Genomic DNA, 18,070 nt, shown 5'->3' with positions numbered 1-18,070 from the left:
AGACCCAAAACAATGGAACCAGAGACCCATGGTATAAACTGGAAACCAAAGTCAATCCTTCCTCCTCTACACTGTTTATCTTAGGTGTCTTGTCACAGGGCAGAGAGCTAACTAACACAAAGTCCAATCTGCTCCAATTTGTAGTAAATTAAAGTAGATGGAAGAAAGGAACCAATAGTAGATCGTGTTGGAGTGGCATTTTTGTTATGGAGAAAAGGTTATTGGCAGGGCTAATGTTTTAAGATGGGGATGCCATTAGGTAATAAAAAATAGTCAACAGAGTCAACAATAGCAGTAGTATTGTGCAGAGGGTCTTGGTTCCACTCACCAATCCAGAAGGATATGTTCTGACATTTTCGTCGTGAAGATAGCCTTATGGGCACACATTAACTGAGGACCCGCTTCAAGTACTCAGTATTATTTTCCTGCCAACCATGGAGTGAAATCACAAGGATAATGAAAGTTGTTTGAAAATATTTCTAATAACAAGCAGTACATAATTGGTCTAGAAAAGGTGAACTAAAAGAATTAAGATATTTTTTTATTCCTTAGTGGTACTAACAAGCTCCCCAAATTATACTGATTCATTCTCTTTGAGAGATGCAACTGATACCATGTTGACTACATGTTAAATGGTGCTCTATCATGTTTTCATAATTAGAATTTAAAAACCTTAATATCTTGAGTACGTCGTCATAATGCTGAAAATCTGAATCATACAATCCTAGTTGAATATACCCAAAGGTCATGCTGTGCATAAAATGAAATATGTTGGGAGATTTTGGTATCTTAGATCTCAAAACAGGAAGTGGCTGGGAAAATCAGTTGTGGGAAAAGAAAACTTCAAATGACATTTTTAAAAGTTAAGAATAGCTAATATTGCAAACAAAAAATAAATAAAGTATGCTTTTCAGAGAATCACAATATAAATTGATTGAGGGATTTAGAATCTTTTTTGGGTCATGAGTTGGTTGCATGAGAAACGGCTGAGAGCCATAGCTGAATAAGATGGAAGGACTGGACTTCGTTAGAACAAGGTTCCCACTGTTCATGTTTAGATCAGACGCCAATGGTGCCGGTTTATGTGTGGAGATCCGAGCTCACAGCGTCGGTTTATCTGCGGCCGTGTGGGATTGGAGGAAGGGTAGGTTTGATGTTGGAACCTGGGCTAGTTATTGGAGCTGCAGAGTATCTTTTGTACTGGGCAGGTGCTTTTTCCTGTAGAGAGGATGGTATGTGCAGAACTGGAAAACAGCAAGAGAAAAGATGGTGCATGCCGTTAGTCCCTTGGTACACCAAGAAAATAAGTTTAGAATTCCTTAACCACAAAAGATCAGCGACAAATACCATCCTAAGGTAAAGTAGGAAGCCCGACATCTTATGCACACAGTTGGACAAGATTAACTTGTGCAGATTTGCCCAGTGACCAGAACTTTTTGGGAGGAGGAGCATCACACATGTGAGACAAGGGATCCAAGGGATCCAAGGGATCTACCACAGTTGTTTATTTTTTATTTTAATTCTTTTAATATTTATTTAGAACTCTTTCCTACTGACAGAACCAGGGAAAGGGGGAGAGTCACTGCCTTCAATTGAGGACCCACTGGTGAGCTCCCCCGCCCCTACCCCTGCTCCCAGGCTCCAGTGGGTAGTTCCCATCCACCGATCAGACAAATGACTCTGGCTAATCTAAATGCATGACAAAACCAAACCAAAGTCATGGATTTGGGAAAGAGACAGGTAGGGAGATAGAGGCGAGAAGGAGAAGAAAGAATGGTCAATTGACCTGGTCTTTCTTCTCCTTCCTATGCACTCAGAGATGATTGTATACTTTTGTTTGGCAGGCCCTTGCCTTAGTCTTTCCTTCCCTTAGGTAACACCACCCACTGTGTCCTCACGGCTGGGGCAAACTATGACCTCTAGCTTCTTTCGAGATCCTCTAGTCACTCATGAGTAGGGGTTTGGCCAGAGCATTCTCTTCCTGTTCCCAGGAAGAACATCTCCTGGGGCTGGGCATAGTTCCTTTCTTCCTATCCTCCAGGTTCTGGGGAATTCTGCCAACTAAAGCATCCCTCTACCAGTGACTGGGAAAGTGCCCCTTTCCATCCTGACTTTGGGGCCTTCCCGTTTTGACCTGTAGCCCTTCAGTTTCTCATGTTGCTTAAGAGCTTCTCCACTCAGCGTTACTCGTGAACACGGCCACGCAGCCTTTGGGGAAAAGTGCAGTGACCACTCTGTCTCTGCACAGACACACGCATTCGCATGTGTGCTCCGGAGTAAGAAAGAGAGTTCAGGGGAAGAATGGGCAGGATCCTTCAACACTAAACCTGTCAAAATTCCGCCCGTCCACCCCTCCTCCTCAGGAGTCTGGACAGCGATTTGAAACCCTCTGTGCCTTCCTCCACTTTCACTAGGTGGAGTCACCTCAGAACCACCACTCCCACCCCCGAGAGCTTGTGGCCTAGACCCCAGTAACCATCATCGTGGCTTCTACTCTGAGTTGCTAAGTGACTAACCATTCAGAGCTCTGTCCCTCATCTCTTACAGTGGGGCACCTCTGACTTGACACAGTCATTGACCCTCTAATCACTGGGAAGGGGCAGAAGAGGGGATGCGTGATTATGGCAGTAAGTACAGACACCTCACATAGAACAATGCGTACCTTTTAAGGGCCCATCCACTTCGTCGCTTGTTGCTGATCCTGGGCGTGAAGAAACCCCTCCCTCTGGGAGCTGGACATAAGGAACATCTTTGGACCACGGACAAGCATGAAATAACTGAGAATACTTCATAGAACTATGGGGATCCTTGCTACAGAAAACATGAAAAATGAAAATGGTCTTGAGATTCAAATCTCCTAATAGTCATAGAATTTACACCCATGGCTTTATGGGTTACGTTTGTCAGGTCAGGTCAGTAATTTACAAACGTGCCTCCACTGACCTAGTTCTAAACAGTGTCTGCAGCAGGTGACGTGGCTAAGTACTGCATGCAATGGCAAAACCTTCTTATCCGTTGTGCAAACCCAATGCAGGACATGAAGAGAAAAGCATGGACCATAACTGTGGTGTAGAAAACAAGCAAGCATAGATCCTATGGCTAGGAGTCCAGAAACAAGTGTGGTTTTTGTATTCGTATGAGTATGTGTATGTATGTGTGTCGTCTGCACACATGCATGTATGTTCATGTGGGTATGTGGGTATGAGAAATACATTTATTATGTTTTTATATAATATCGACCCATAGTGTTTTGCTATGGCAGCCTCAATAGACCAAGACACTATCAATTCCCACTAGTAAAATAAGTGGCCCCATAGTAAACACAATTTTTAGACTTCTGATCTAAGTAATCTCTACTGGTCAGTTTGCCACATGGAGTCACCCATGAAGAGGGAACCACAATTTGTCTCCATCAGATTGGTATGGGGCATGTCTATGGGGGCATTTGATTCCACTCTTTAGTGAGGAGCAGCGGGCCATTTCCCGCTGCCCAGCTCCTGCATTGCTAGCTTTATACCCAAAATAACAACACACAAATTGTATTTTTTTAAACACTGCTTGGCTCTAGTCTCTTACTGGCTAATTCTCACATCTTGCTTAACCCATTTCTAATAATCTGTGTAGCACCACGAGGTGGTGTTTTACCAGGAAGGATCTTAACCTGCGTCCATCTTGGAGAAGAGAGGCATGGCATCTGCTTGAATCTGCTTCTTTCTCCCAGCATTCTGTTCTGTCTACTCCGCCTACCTAATTTTCTGTCCTATCAGGGCCAAGGCAGTTTCTTTATTAACCAATGAAAGTAACACATAGACCCTCCTCCATCAATGATTGATGTGGGAAGCCCCTGCTGGCCAAGGGGAGGGCCTTCCTTGGGTTGGTGATCCTAGATTGTATAAAAAAAAGCAAGCTCAGCCAGCCATGGGGAGCAAGCTTATAAGCTGTACCCCTCCATGGCTTCTACTTCAGCTTCTGCGTCCATGTTCTTGCCCTGACTTCCTTCAGCCAAGGACTGTCACCTGGATGTGGAGGCTGAAATAAGTCCTTTCCTTCCCAAGTTGCTTCATGTCTGTGTGTTACTACCACAGGAACAAAGAGCAAAACTAAGACCGTTTCAAGCTGATTTCCAAAACGCTGTGGATTTTTCCCCCAACAAAATCTAGACCCTCTCACAGCATCTTTCTCTGCTCTGCCTTAAAAAATAATTAGTAAGAGGCTTTGTTAACTCACCAAGCAGGGAGTGCTCCATTACTCGAAACTGCTTTCCAATTACAAGCAAGATTGAACAGTGTTCCTCTTACGTATTTATTAGCCCTCTGTAAACACGGCATAACTTCTGCTCTCTTATTTGTTAAGGTCTCTGGTGTTTTTTTTCCAACTCACATTGTGCAAACTTTTTATTAATCTTAAATGTGCATAAGTAGTCACAACAGCTTTTGCCTCCTCGTCGATATTTTTCAGAACTCCAACAACATTTCAGTAACTGTCAAATTCATTTCTCAGTGCGTGTGAGAGAGAGCACATGTGCGCGCGTGTGAGCCACAGAGCGTCTGTGGAGGTCGGAGGGCAGCTCCATGGAGCTGTTCTTCATGTTTCATCTCTCTGTGGATTCTGAGGCTCAAACTCAGGCCATCGGGCTTGCACAAGCGCTTTCCCTGCTAAGCCACCTTGCCAGCCCCTAATGGCATTTAAATTTCTTTAAAAAAAAAAAGTGTGTGTTTTGCGCACACATGCTTGCATGTCTGCATCTATGTCTATGTGTCTGTGTGCTGATGTGTGTGCGTGTGGGGGTCAGAGGTTGATGTTGCCACTAGATGTCTTTTTCAATTATTCCTCACCTTTATTTTGGACAGAGTCTCTCACCAAATTTATTCAGCAAGACTGTCTGGCCCACAGAGCCCAAGGATCCTTTTGACTGTGTCTTCTGGGTTGTGGGATTACAGATGTGCACTGCTGTGCCCAGTTTTGGGGGCTGGGGGTCCAAATTCAGGTCCTCATGCTTGTGTGGCAAGCACTTTACCCACTAGGTCACCTCCCCGGCCCTCTCGAAATAAAATTTTAAGCAACCTGTTGTATGCAGCATTTGTACCGCCTTTTGAAATATCAGAACATTAGGACCTTGAAATGGCCTTTTAAATGTCAGCAGTCCGTCGATGGCGCATTAGTTAGAGACGTTGGTTGCAAATTACAGGCACCAAGCTGGCTCACTTCCACATTAAAGAGGCTGTTATTGAAAAGCTACTGGATGACCTTGGAATGAGAAACTGAGAGAACCGAGAGGCGGTGAACAGGGACAAGGCTAAGCCAGGAGTCCAGGTCACCGCTGAGTCACCGCAGGACGAGGCTATACCCCTCCGCTCTACCAGAAGGGACACTTGTGGCACTGCCGTGTTCTTGTTTTATCCGCTGCTGGATGCAATATCTCCACCTGCTCTGCCTTACTGTGCCCCTCCCTCATACTGCTCCACGTCTCGCTGCAGGTCTGCTCCTCGCGCATCACAGTGACAGGCGGACCTGCAGCACCGTTTCAGAATTTCTCTGAAGCTTACAGATAAAAATCGCGATTTAAAAAAAAAAAACCTGCAGAAAATAACTGTTTCAACCCAACTGACCTTATTTCAGGGTATGGTCCAAAGGGAGTTTTATCATGATCTTCATTGAACTCAAAACTTGTCTGTAATTCCTCTAATGTTGTAAAATACTGTAGGCCACTGACAGTAGGTATTGGTACTGGGCCCCTGAAAGCAGAAACAATTCTATAGTGCCATGGAGTATACACACATGCAAAACCTAAATACTGACCACTGCATCCACAGAACTACAAATGTCAGTAGAATCCACTTGGAATCACTCAGTTCGGAACTTGCCCTTTGCAGCCTAACTTGAAGGTGAAACACACAGATATTGTTGGAAACATTGCTTATCCATTAAACCATTGATACTGGCAAATCATGTGCACTCCATTATAACCCTAGTCCATCTAGGCCTAACCAAATAGCAATATACTAATTGCTAGAAAAACTGAAATAGGTATTTCCCTATTTCAGTTATAATTGAATTCTTTGAAACGGTCCCCATGTAAAACATTTCTGAAAATTCTAATATTATATTCTGAATTAAATACTAGTTATGAAATATTATCTTTCATCTATTCTCAAATGTGTCAGATTGCTATGCCTGCTCCCTCAGATTGCCTTGCAAGAAAAATAATCATTAACTAGGCATAAACCTGCGGCATTCACCTCAGCCTTGCTAGAGATGCTGTGTACACAGCGACCACCTTCCACTGAAATGCACGTATGTTCCCAGCATCCATCTGCTGTGATGGTCCATGTGGAGTTCGTATTTAAAACTGCTTAGGTCCTCTGATCATGGCTGTGAAGGAGATGCATGCTATCTGCTGCCAGTGCTCACGGAGGCGGTGGCTTCAGATGCAGGGGTGGGGGAGACAGTATCTTCTAGCTACCACCTGCCCAACCCTCCAGCACACTTTATATATATCACACAGCCTTGTGTTTTGAATTGGACCATTCAAAGATAACCTAATGTGGGGAAAATTAATTTACTTTCATTGATGTTATAGCAAATTGACAAAAATTTAATTTCGTCTCTACTGAGTAAAGATTCCCAACACGTATCACGGACAAAAGAGGCAACACAGAGAAAACTTCAAATGGCTTTTAAGGTTCAGCTTCCTGGGTCTTTGCATTCTTAGCTTATTAAAAAGCACTTTTGAATGCTGTTTCTGAGATTTGGTTATTGATCTTAGCAATTTTATAAAACCTGGGACTTTCTCCACTTCATTACTCAAATATTCTACACCTGATTTCAGCCAAAAGGCTAAGACATGGTCATTACTCAAATATTCTAAAAGGTCACATAGAAAGGAGAATTCAGAACATTGAAACCCTTGACATTAATGAGAAAATAACAAGAGATATGTAACTATCCCATTATCTGGTTATTTTGAGTAAAACCTAAACCTTTTCATACATAGTCATTAATAGAACAATAACTGTCACAGTCCATAATCTCCATGATGCTCTCGCTATGTGACAGGCATGAACAGTTTATACCCAGGACCAAAAATTCATGGATTAATAAAGACACCATGGTCCTCACACTTCTGGGATTTATGACCCCACAAACAATTACCATTGTTTGGACAGTGGTGACAGGGAACTCAACAGGATGCTATTAACCTTCAGTCATGAACAGCCTTGCTACTGGTGGATACGTACATTCAAACACTACTAGAAATGCCATTTTGTTTTCAGTCAGACAAAAAAAAAACCCCATCAGTTCTAGCAGTTATAGGCATAGAGTGCCTCTTAAAAGAATAATATATAAATGAAGATCTCCAACTTTCAGAAACAGTTTGGTACTGAACCACGAGTGTCCGTTTGGGTGCAGCGATCTCTGCCTGTATGGATGATTGAGGGTTCGTTTGGTACATGTAGACACTGGAACGTCATCTGAGATCACTCAGGCATCAGCCGGTGTGAGAGATCACTACCTTTGAAACAGGAGCGTGTGACCACGGGGCGTCTTTCCCATGAGCGCTTGCCGGGCTGTCTCGTGCCGTCTTTGGAAAGACTCTCTTTCCTAGGCAAGATACATGATCAGAAAATTAATGGGAAGAAGATGTCAGATGAGCAAAATTGCCATCATCATTTCCTCCTTACTAGAGATTTCCAGATACATGAGAGGAAAGGGGGAACAGGGCGGACAGACATAAAAACAATCGATAGCTCTTTAGTGAAAGATTAAAGCAAATTTTATAAACAAGCCAAATACTTTTCAGACACTAAAATTTAATAGGGAAATTTTATTTGACCAATAACAATATCTTTAATTTGTAATTTTACTTTTTATTTATTCAGATACAGGATTTAATGCATGTGGCCTGGTTTCAAATACACTAAGTAGTAAAAAATGACCCTGAACTTCTGACCCTCCTACCATCATCTCTCAATGCTAGGATTATAGGCGTGTGCCTCCATGCCCATCTGTACTAGGGATTAAACCCTTCATGTGCCCCAGCAGATCATATATGGGGTGAATATTGAGGTGGGCCAACTCATAACCCTGATTCTGGGCCTGGCTAGGGTTGGTCAGCCTGCCAGCTCTCCCTTGTCCTCCCCACCGGGGTGAGTTCTCCTGCATTGCCTGGATGACCATTGCAGAGATGAGCAAGGGGCAGGACAGTTCTTCTGCCTTCTGTCCTCAAGGTCAGCTCTACTGCTTAGCCCAGACAAGGTGTAGGGGCCATTCTCCTCCGTGCTACAGCAGATGAAGAGGCAAGGGATAGCTCTCCAGCTCTTATGACCTCAGGGCCAGCTCTCCCACCTGCCTCAGGCATTGATTGGGGGGGGGGGGAACGGCACACATCTCTCTCCTGCCCATGTTGCCACATGACAGGTGAGTAATGGGGACACTCTTCCATGCTCACATATTGGGGCTGACTCGCCCACACCTCTGCCAATGGGATTGGCTCCCTTGTGCTGCCCAGCCAGGTGCAGGGCCTGCTCTCCCGAGTGTTACCCCTGGTGGCAGGCAGGAGCAGCTCTCTCACCCTTCTGACCTCAGGGCCAGCTCATCCACCTGCCTCAGGCATTGATAGGCAAGGGGTGTGTGTGTGTGTGTGTGTGTGTGTGTGTGTGAGAGAGAGAGAGAGAGAGAGAGAGAGAGAGAGAGAGAGAGATTTTAGTTTCATTCCTTGATCACGTGTTTTATGCTTGTTTGAGACGAGTTCTTGCTGTCTGATTCTAGCTGGCTTGGAACTCATTACACAGACCAGGTTTGCAGTGATCCCCCTGCCTCTGCCTCTCGTACTAGGAAAGCAGGTGTGTGCTATCATGTCGGGCCTTGACTTTTTAAGAACTTCCTTATGAGATTGTAAACTTCTGAAGGGCATTCAGGTGGAGTTGGCTTTTATCTTTTCACATAAAGTAACTGAACAAACATTCAACCATAATGAAGCATGGCTTGAAGACAGTAAAAATCGAGGGTTCCTTCTGTATTCCACCCTCATCATGATCAATATAAAGACTTAGGGAACACTGGGTGGTAATACAAGAATATAAAAGACACATTTTTTTCATCTAAAAGGTTTATTATTTTTTATTAAAAGGAACCTGGAAAAGCACAAGACAATAAAAAAAAGAAAAGAAAAAGGAAAAAGAAAGAAAAAAAGGAAAAAAGAGTATACATGCTGTTTTATAGTCACTACAGGTGTTTATAATCAGATCCCCCAATGGAATGCGACCTGCTTAGCAACCATTCAGATACTGCATCCCCGTACTTGAAGTGCCTGGATATAAAGTTCTTCCTTTACTACACAAAACTTAGCAAGTGGTTATTTATTTGACATAAAAACCATTATTTAAGGTGTGTTGCAGCATGTACTTTATACAGCAAGTGCGCCTGAAGTACGTTAATCATAACTTAATCTGAAATAAGCCTCACTGCTTGGCTCTCTAGTTCCTGACAAGACCCCACTGTAAGTTGGCTTCCACTTAAAACCCAGAGGGAACAGCGGCAAACAGGCTTGCCAGGGTTCAAGCTACAGCTGGTCACAGCGAGCCTTGGGAACTGGCATGGTTTCAAGGGTGTAATGTCTTTGGGGAGATTTTTTTTTTGAGAACGACACTGATGTAATCCTAAACATGTGTTTTTGTTACAAGCACATCCCTATAGGCATGGCTCTGCTCTGTACTAATGTCAGAATTGGCATCTCTGCCAAAGCCGGCACATCCCAAGACTACATATCCCTCAGGCTATTGCATCACTCCTGTATGCCCTGCCCACAGCACAAAGTGAGGGCTCAATAATTGTCTTTACTGAACAACAGAATGGATGCTATTTCCCTTTTTAAGACGAACGGGAGTGGAACTTGCCGTCAGCCGCTCCTTTCTTGAAAAAGCTGAGGTTAAGTGTTGGAAATTAAAATTAGTCTTAGAGCCCGACTCATGGACGTTTTCAGGAGCTCACTGGACACCGGCTCTCTGGGGGGCATCGCCTTACCAAGAGCATTTCCTCTTCCTCTAGCCAGTGCTTGTGTCTCTTAGAAAGGCGGGAGGAGAAAATGTATGTAGAAAGGGCGAAGGAGGCTACACCACCACGAGAAAGGAGAAGCAAGCTCTATTCAAACCCGCGGAGGAAAATCTGTGAGTAACTGCAAAAATGCATTTCATGGCTTCACACTGAAACAAAATAACTATACTCCAGCAAACTCTGTGAATATTTTGCTTTTAGGATTATTTATTTACTATTTATGTTTTACATTATTGGTACACATGTGCACTCTATGAGAGAGGTGGGATAAGCCACAGTACCTGTGTGGGAAGTTGAAAGACTTTGTGGGGTTGGTTCTTTTTCCATATTTTTATTTAAAGATTTTTTTATATAATATATTCTCATTATATTCTTTTTTCTCCTTCAACTTCTCCCAAGTCCCTCCTCCCCACCTCCCTACCCATCCAACTTTATGATTTTTATCTCTCTCAAAATACCGCAAAAAAATGAAAATCAAAATAAACAAACAAAAAATAAGACAACAAATACAAACATGTAAAAGGAAGCACATGAAAACAGAGCTCATTTTGTGTTGGTCAACAACTCCTGGACCTGGGACCTGCCCTGGAATGTGGTTGATATGCCCAGGGATGCTCCATTGCAGAAAATTTCCCTTTCCCAGCAGGTATCATGGCAAACGGTTCCTTGGCTGGGGCAGGCCTTTGTGTCCACCCTCCCCTTCTCTGTCCCGTTGGAAGCTGTGCGGGTCTTGTGTGTGCGGTCCCGGTGTTTGTATGTTCATATGTACACCAGGGCTGTTGTGTCTGAAGGTGCTGTTTCTTTGTATTCATCTCCCACCTATGGCTCTTACCGTTTTTTCAGCCTTCTCTTCAACATAGATACCTGAGCCTTGAGAGGACAGGCTTTATGAAAACATCTCCTTTAGGATTGACTGATCCGGAGTGGGTCTCTGTGTTGATTATCATCTCCCGCAACAAGAGGCTTCTCTGGAGTCGAGCGGTGCTCTGGTCTGAGAGAGTCCTAGCCAATTGCCTTTCTTTCTGTATCGCCAAGAAAGACTGAGCTTGGGTCTCTGTTGTGCAGCTCATGCCCTTAGCCACTGAGCATTTTGAAGGAGGCTTGCTGGCTCCTTTTTGGTTATTATTCCATGTCATGTAAATACAAAATAATACATTCTTTTGCCCTGAATCACTCTGGGTTCAAACATTTACTGCTGTGACTTCTCTTATGCTCTTCTTATTATTTTGATAATTTGATGCTGATTTAAACTACGCTGTAACTGGGCAGATAACTCCTCCCGGTGGAATGTCAACATGGGTTTTATTTTTGTTTTTCTTTGGAGGTGCTGGGGATAAAAATCTCAGGCTCACATGCTCGGCAGTGCTCAATCTCTGTGCTAACCCCTCCCCACTCCAAGTCCCAAAGTAAGTTTTGGATCTCCCACGGCCTCTGCGTGAAAATACACGGCAGCCTTAACTATAGCTGCGCTCACACAGGCGGCTCTAATTACACGCAGTGGGCCACACACACCCAGTACATGCGGAGGCAGGAACCGGTCTTATTAGGAAGAAGAAAGGCTTCCGTGGGGAAAGGGGGAGGGGCAGAGGGGAGGGGAGGGTGAAAACTATTCAGATTCATCACAGCCATATACGGAAGCATCAAAAAAAAACCAAAAAAAAAAAAAAAAAAAACTAGGAGCCAAATAGTGAAATCAAAACCAGATTAAAAAATTTGCAAGAAAACCAGGTGTTCAAATATCCCTTCAAGCCCACAGCTGAAACACAGCAGGGGTGCCCCGCTCTCCAGGGGGGTGAGGAAGGACCTCCACAGTTAAAGGAAGTGAATTAACTAAGATTTTCAGACTTTTCTGAGGACTGCTCCCGCCCTGCCTTAGCTATTTTTCTGTTGCTGTGACAGGACACCATGGCCAATGGAAGCCCTTACTTGGGGTTTATGACTCCAGAGGGTCCATCTGATGAGAACGGAATGACAAGAGGCGGCAGACACTTGGTGGGAGCTGGAAGCTGAGAGCCGGGGCTCACATCTTCACCAAACACAGGAGAGGGGGGTGAGGGCATACCGGAAATGCCTTTTTAAAACCTCGAAGCAGGCCTCCAAGTGGTATATTTCCTCTATTAAGGCCACACCTCCTAAACCTGCCCATAGAGAGATCCAACTGAGACCCGAGGATTCAGATGCCTGCGAAGGCGGAGACATCTCATTCAAAGCGCCACCCACAAGAGACACCAGGAGCACGGGATACACATTTCACGGGACAGCATCAACAGGAAGAAAGGAAGTTTTAGACTGAGGTAGAGCTCAGGCAGCGGACACTGCCAGGAGAGCTCGGGAGGGGAACTGCCATATATTTAGGGTTGTTTGAAGAAACCATGGTCACTTCAGAAACTCTGAGAAAACTAACTTCACATAGTGGGCATCAGAAAGCATCTAGTCCAATTTCACACGTTATCCCAAGGGGAAAACATAGGCGAACACCTCCTTTTCAGACAACGCTTACACACAAAGCAGGTGAAACCTGTAATCTGGTACTTCAAAGTAAACGCAAAGACAGAAGTAAAAGACACATGGCATTACAGAACAGATATATTATAACCAAAACCCACAAATGAGGTGGCAGAACTCTGGAATGAACTAGAAATACACAGAAAAAGATGATTACAGAAACAACTAAACCAGAAGAAATACAAGTATGAGAGAGAGAGAGAGAGAGAGAGAGAGAGAATAGCTTAAGAGAACTAGAAAGTGGGTAAAGAAAAAAAAAACCTGAAAATCCAAAAGAAAGAAAGAGGTCAAGGGATTTGGAAAAAAAGGACAAATATTTCCGATGTGGAGATCTAACAAATGCTGAGAACACGTGACGAAAACAAGGAAAACCATGATTTGAATACAGTGCCTCAGCATGAAACAGACTTGATATCCGCCTAGAAGAACTCAGGGAACTGTTTTAATGGCTCTTTCTGTATACAGAGTGATTGATACAAAAGCCAGATACTGAGCTATAGCTAATGAAGGGTCTTAAGTGGATGCGGATTTCAGAGTTAATACAAATGAAGAATACAGAATAATAACATGTAGCTGTCATGCAGCCTTAAACAATGTAGTGGACCATGAAAACGAGCCAGCCCTAGCTGAGAAGACGCCTGTAGTTGAAGATGCTGAGAGGAGAGTCTGCAAGGGCTCAGGGTGGGTTGACTACCCTCCAGTGAAGACCACATAGCCAAGAATATTCAGGCAACACAAACTGTACTTAATGGGGTTTGAAAAATAAACACAAAATTAGTTGGGTAGGGAAGAGAGGAGGGGTCAGGGAGGAGGGGGTGAATATGACCAAAATGCTTTCTAGGAAATTCTCAAAGAACTAATAAAAATGAGAAAAAGAAAGAAAATGACATTTGAAAACCATGGTTCAGTTTTCCTCATGGGGGCTGGTTGTATTAGCATCGCTATTCAGAGGCTGTTCTCATGATGTGGGATAAAGCCAGAGAGTAATTTAGCAGGCTATCATAATCCTATCATCGCCCAGGTTCTTGAGAAGCCTTTGGGAAGGCTTCTCAGTGTGGAAGAAAGATAAAGGTATAATAGAAGAAGCAAATCTCACGAGGCCCTGAATTTTAATTAGAAATATCAAGTTGAACTCATGGAATATTTTATCTAGTTCCAAGAACCAGAGGATAGAGACTATAACCCAGTGGTAGAAGCTTGACTAGCAAGAACAACGCCCTGGATTTGGTCCCTAGTGTCTTTTCTCCTAAACAGAGTTCCAGAAGTAATGGCCACTCCAATCGCAACGGGCATCCCTGATCACCACACTGTGTTGTTGGACCATGACCTGTCACTGAAGGAAAACTGTCGAGTGGAAACAGCTCCGAGATATCTTTGTCATTTACCTGTGGCTGTGATACATTCCCTGACAGAAGCACCTTAAGGGAGAAAGGGTCTATTTGGTTCCAGAGGGACATCTCTGCACCACGGAAAGATATAGCAGTAGGCAGAGAAGGCATGGTGGCAGGAGTAGGGGCTGGCTGGTCACATCACAGTGACTATGATCAGAGAGTGGCTCCACAACTTTCCCAAACAGCGCCACCAGCTGGGGACCAAGTATTCAAACAGCCTCTGGGGTTGTCATGGTAAATGGCAAAGTAGCATCAAAGACTCCAACTCTTCAGAGACACAGCCGGAAGAGACATCACTGACCAAAGGTGAGATTATTTGAATTCAGATAGGGATGAAAACTGCAAGAAGTTAGTGTCTTTCAAATATGCTTAAATCAAAATACGTTCATTTCCATTACTGTACATAGTTCATTGTGTATTTAACAGTTACACATTTGGATTTCCCATTTAGGCCCACTGTGGCCGATGCTATTGTAAACAGTCCTGAGCTCCTGGTGTGGTGTGTATGGCCCTCTTTGCATAACGAAGCATAGGCCACATGTATGTACAACATATGTAAATATGTTCAACTGCTGTCTAAGCATGCTGTCTAACCTCCCATGAGCTGTATAAGAATTTTCACTATCATGTGTTGAGTCTGGTTGATAATTTTAGCACTTTTAGTTTATTCTTAGGAGCATCTTGTTATGATTATAACCTGCATTGTCTCTTGGTGATATGTATCTCTCATACCATCACTGGGCACCTGGGTGTTTTCTTTGTAAAGGACCTGTTTTGTCCTGAGTTTCCTGTAAGAGTTCTTTATATATTGTGGATACAAATATTCCGCCACTTATACCTCACGAGTATCTTTGCGAGTTTTGCCTTTTTAAAAATTAATGCCACTTTTATTAATATAAGTTCTTAAATTTTTATTACATTTATTTATATAGTATATATGCATTTGTGTATGTATGTGTGTATGCATGTATGTATGCATGCGTACATGCCTCAGGGTACATGTGGAGCTCAAGGAACAACTTTCAGGACTTGGTTCTCTCCTTGCACGTATTGAACTCAGGTCCCCATGCGTAGTGGCGGAGCTATTTCCCCTGATCAGAAGTCCTTAATTTTAATGGAATTCAGTGTTTCCAAATTGCATTGTAGTTAGCATTGTTTGTGTTTATATTGAAGACACTATTCACCATGTCATAGCCATAAAAATTTGTCATAATCTTTCAGGAGTATGGTGGTGTTCTTCATATTTATGCACTACACCCCTTAGGTTTTGCACATGGTGTAAGGCTGGAATTAAACTTAACCCTCCTCCCCCGTTTGCATGCAGCTAATGCTAGGCAAAGACCTCATCTTCTTCCTGTCCACCAGTGCCAGCCTCCTCCTAAGTTGGTCCCATCTGTGAAGAGGTTTGTGTAGGGCTCTCATCCAGTATGTTCTTAGTCCTCTACGATGCTGCCAGCATCCCCACAGAAATATTAAGTTCAACTTGTCAAGTTTCTCAAAGAGTTGTGGGAATTTTTGACTGGCTTGCATCATAACTATGGACTTGAAGAAAGCTGGCGTATGTACAGCAGCAATGCTTGTAATTCTTAACTGTGACCTCTTTGCTTATTTAGGTTTTTAAATAATATTTTTATATTTTTTCTATGCAGAGACATTATACATCTTTTATCAGATTCATTATTAGCCCTTTTATTTTTTTTTTCTTTTAAACACCACTTGGCCCATTATATCTAGCCTTTTCTCGGCTCTCGCACCTGGACTAGCCCATTTCTTATAATCTGTGTAGCCCACGAGCTGGTTTACCAGGAATGATCTTAACCTGCGTCTGTCTGGAGTGGGAGAATCATGGCGACTCCTTGACTCAGCTTCTTTCTCCCAGCCTTCTGTTCTGTTTACTCCACCCACCTAAGGGTTGGCCTATCAAGGGGCCTAGGCAGTTTCTTTATTCCTTAACCAATGAAATCAACAGATTGATATATGACACTCCCACATCACTTCCCCTTTTTCTGTTTAAACAAAAAAGGAAGGCTTTAACTTTAACATAGCAAAATTACAAATAACAAAACAGTTATCAAGAATTACAGTTACAATATTTATATCTATTTTATCTTTTATCATAACAATGGAAAACTATAACTATCTATCTATTCTTCAAGTTTATCATAGACTCCAGAAGAATATAATATTACCTAAGTAAACAAGAAATCCAAAACTCTAGAAATGACAGAGACATTTTGCTGCCTGGACAGTCACCCAAAGTTCCTCTGTACCGTTGGGGCATCCATCTTCAGCCTACAGGCCCATGGTATCCAGAGACATTTCCATGAAGCAGGACATTTCAAAGTCAGTTCAGTCACTATCTGTTGTGTTCTGCAGAATGTCTCGCAGACTCTTTCATGAATCAGGAACCCCGAAAGACCATCTCACCTTTAGGCAAGTTCAGCAGTCCTCTCTCTGCGGGTTCTCTGTGTCCATTTTATGCAACAGTCCAGGCAAGAGCAGTTTCTTGCCCAAATGGCTATCAAACTCCATAAGGATCCTCTTCGATGCCCATCTTCCTCTTTAAGTAGATTGGTGCTGCCAGGAGCAGTTGTGTCTCATTGTCATGAAAAGTCCTAAGTTATTAAAATATTTAAAATGCCATATTCTGCAGCCTTTGAGAGATATGAAGAATGCCTATCTGAAATATATCTCTATATATCTAGAAAATCTAACTAACATGACTACAAGCTTTACTATTATCGATGATTATCCATTAACAACCTATATTTCTTAATTATACAGTACATTTTAAATGAACTGTACAATCACAATATCTTAATCAAGATCAGAAATACATATACATATAACAAAATTGACCTTAAAATCCATACCAATGCAAATTATTCATACCTATATCATTTCCCCCTTTAAATGTAAAAGAACATTTATAAACAATATTTTGGGAACATGGGCGCAGTTTTTTCTCTCCAAACTGCTTCCTGCTGAATAGGGGCGCTGTTAATCAGATCATTTAGGGTGTAACCTGTGTGCCAGGTTTATCTCAGGTGGCAGTTGAGTGAAGTAATTTTTTGAGGGTGTTCACAGGAACTTTTCGGGAGGTCGTGGTCTATCATACCATATCAGGATAGATGCAATCCACAGGGTCTGGTCCTCAGGAATGATCTTAACCTGTGTCTGTCTGGAGTGGGAGAATCATGGCAACTCCCTAACCCTTTTATTTTTAGATGCTAGTCAGAACACATTTTAGGCAGCTGCAGAGATGGTTCAGGAGTTAAGAGCATTGCTGCTCTTGTAGGAGCCACTAGGTTGGGTTCCCAGCACCCACAGGGCAGCTCACTACCATCTGTAATTCCAGCTCTCTTCTGGGCTTCACAGGCAATGTATACATGTGGTATACATACATCCATGCAGGCAAAACACCCAAATACATAAAATAATAAAAGATAGCCTTTTTGTTTTGTTTTTCAAAAGAGTTTCTCTTTGTAGTTCTGGCTGTCCTGGAACTCACTCTGCAGACCAGGTTGGCCTTGAACTCACAGAGATCCTCCTACCTCTGCCTCCTGAGTGCTGGGATTAAAGGAGAGCTACTATAACTAACTAAGAAATATCTTTTTTAAAAGGAAGAAAAAGTATTCTTCAATTTTAAAGATATTTAATTATTGTTGTTATATTGAAATTCCTTGTACTTTTTTATGCTTATTGAATAAATGATAGCTTTGTCAAGTGCGTTCCTTTTTTTAACATATTTTTATTGATTCTCTGGGAATTTCACATCCTGCACTCCAATCACACTCACTAGCCAGTCCTTCCATGTCCATCCCCCTACTGTTGTGACCCCCTAAAAAATAAAAATAAACAGAAAAAGAAAAGAGTCCAATTTGTGTTATCTATATACTCAATGGAGCATGGTCAAACTCTCAGGGGCCTGCTCCTTAAATCAAACTGAGTCCTTCTCCCCCCTACCCCACCAGAGCAATCATTTGTGGTAAGGTAACATCCTTACCACACTAAGTGTTCTCTTTGACAGCTTGCTGTTTAGGCTGTTACTTTTTTAGGGGGTTGGGTGGTCACTGTGGGAGTAGAGTTGTCACGAAAGCCTCCCATGTTCTTCTTTTTCA

The 18,070-nt window shown here is 42.8% G+C and overlaps 1 protein-coding gene across 1 annotated transcript in view; it reads right to left on the bottom strand.

Annotated features, from left to right (window-relative positions):
- Window positions 1-1,046: 1,046 nt before the first annotated feature.
- Window positions 1,047-18,070, bottom strand: part of Lrguk (leucine rich repeats and guanylate kinase domain containing) — a 113,721-nt gene continuing 96,697 nt past the window's right edge. The window contains exons 17-20 of the mRNA XM_041675561.1: window positions 7,514-7,602; window positions 5,610-5,735; window positions 2,663-2,811; window positions 1,047-1,244 (exon numbers count right to left, since the gene is read on the bottom strand). Of these exons, the coding sequence (XP_041531495.1) occupies window positions 1,114-1,244; window positions 2,663-2,811; window positions 5,610-5,735; window positions 7,514-7,602 (495 nt within the window). The 3' untranslated portion in view covers window positions 1,047-1,113. The remainder of the gene's footprint in view (window positions 1,245-2,662; window positions 2,812-5,609; window positions 5,736-7,513; window positions 7,603-18,070) is intronic.

This window comes from Microtus oregoni, unplaced genomic scaffold (genome assembly GCF_018167655.1).
Source record: "Microtus oregoni isolate MIOR12 unplaced genomic scaffold, Mior012 000026F_ref0000081, whole genome shotgun sequence".
Taxonomy (NCBI): Eukaryota; Metazoa; Chordata; class Mammalia; order Rodentia; family Cricetidae; genus Microtus; species Microtus oregoni.
Note: the sequence above shows the minus strand (reverse complement) of the source record. Positions and strands in the feature narration are given on the sequence as shown.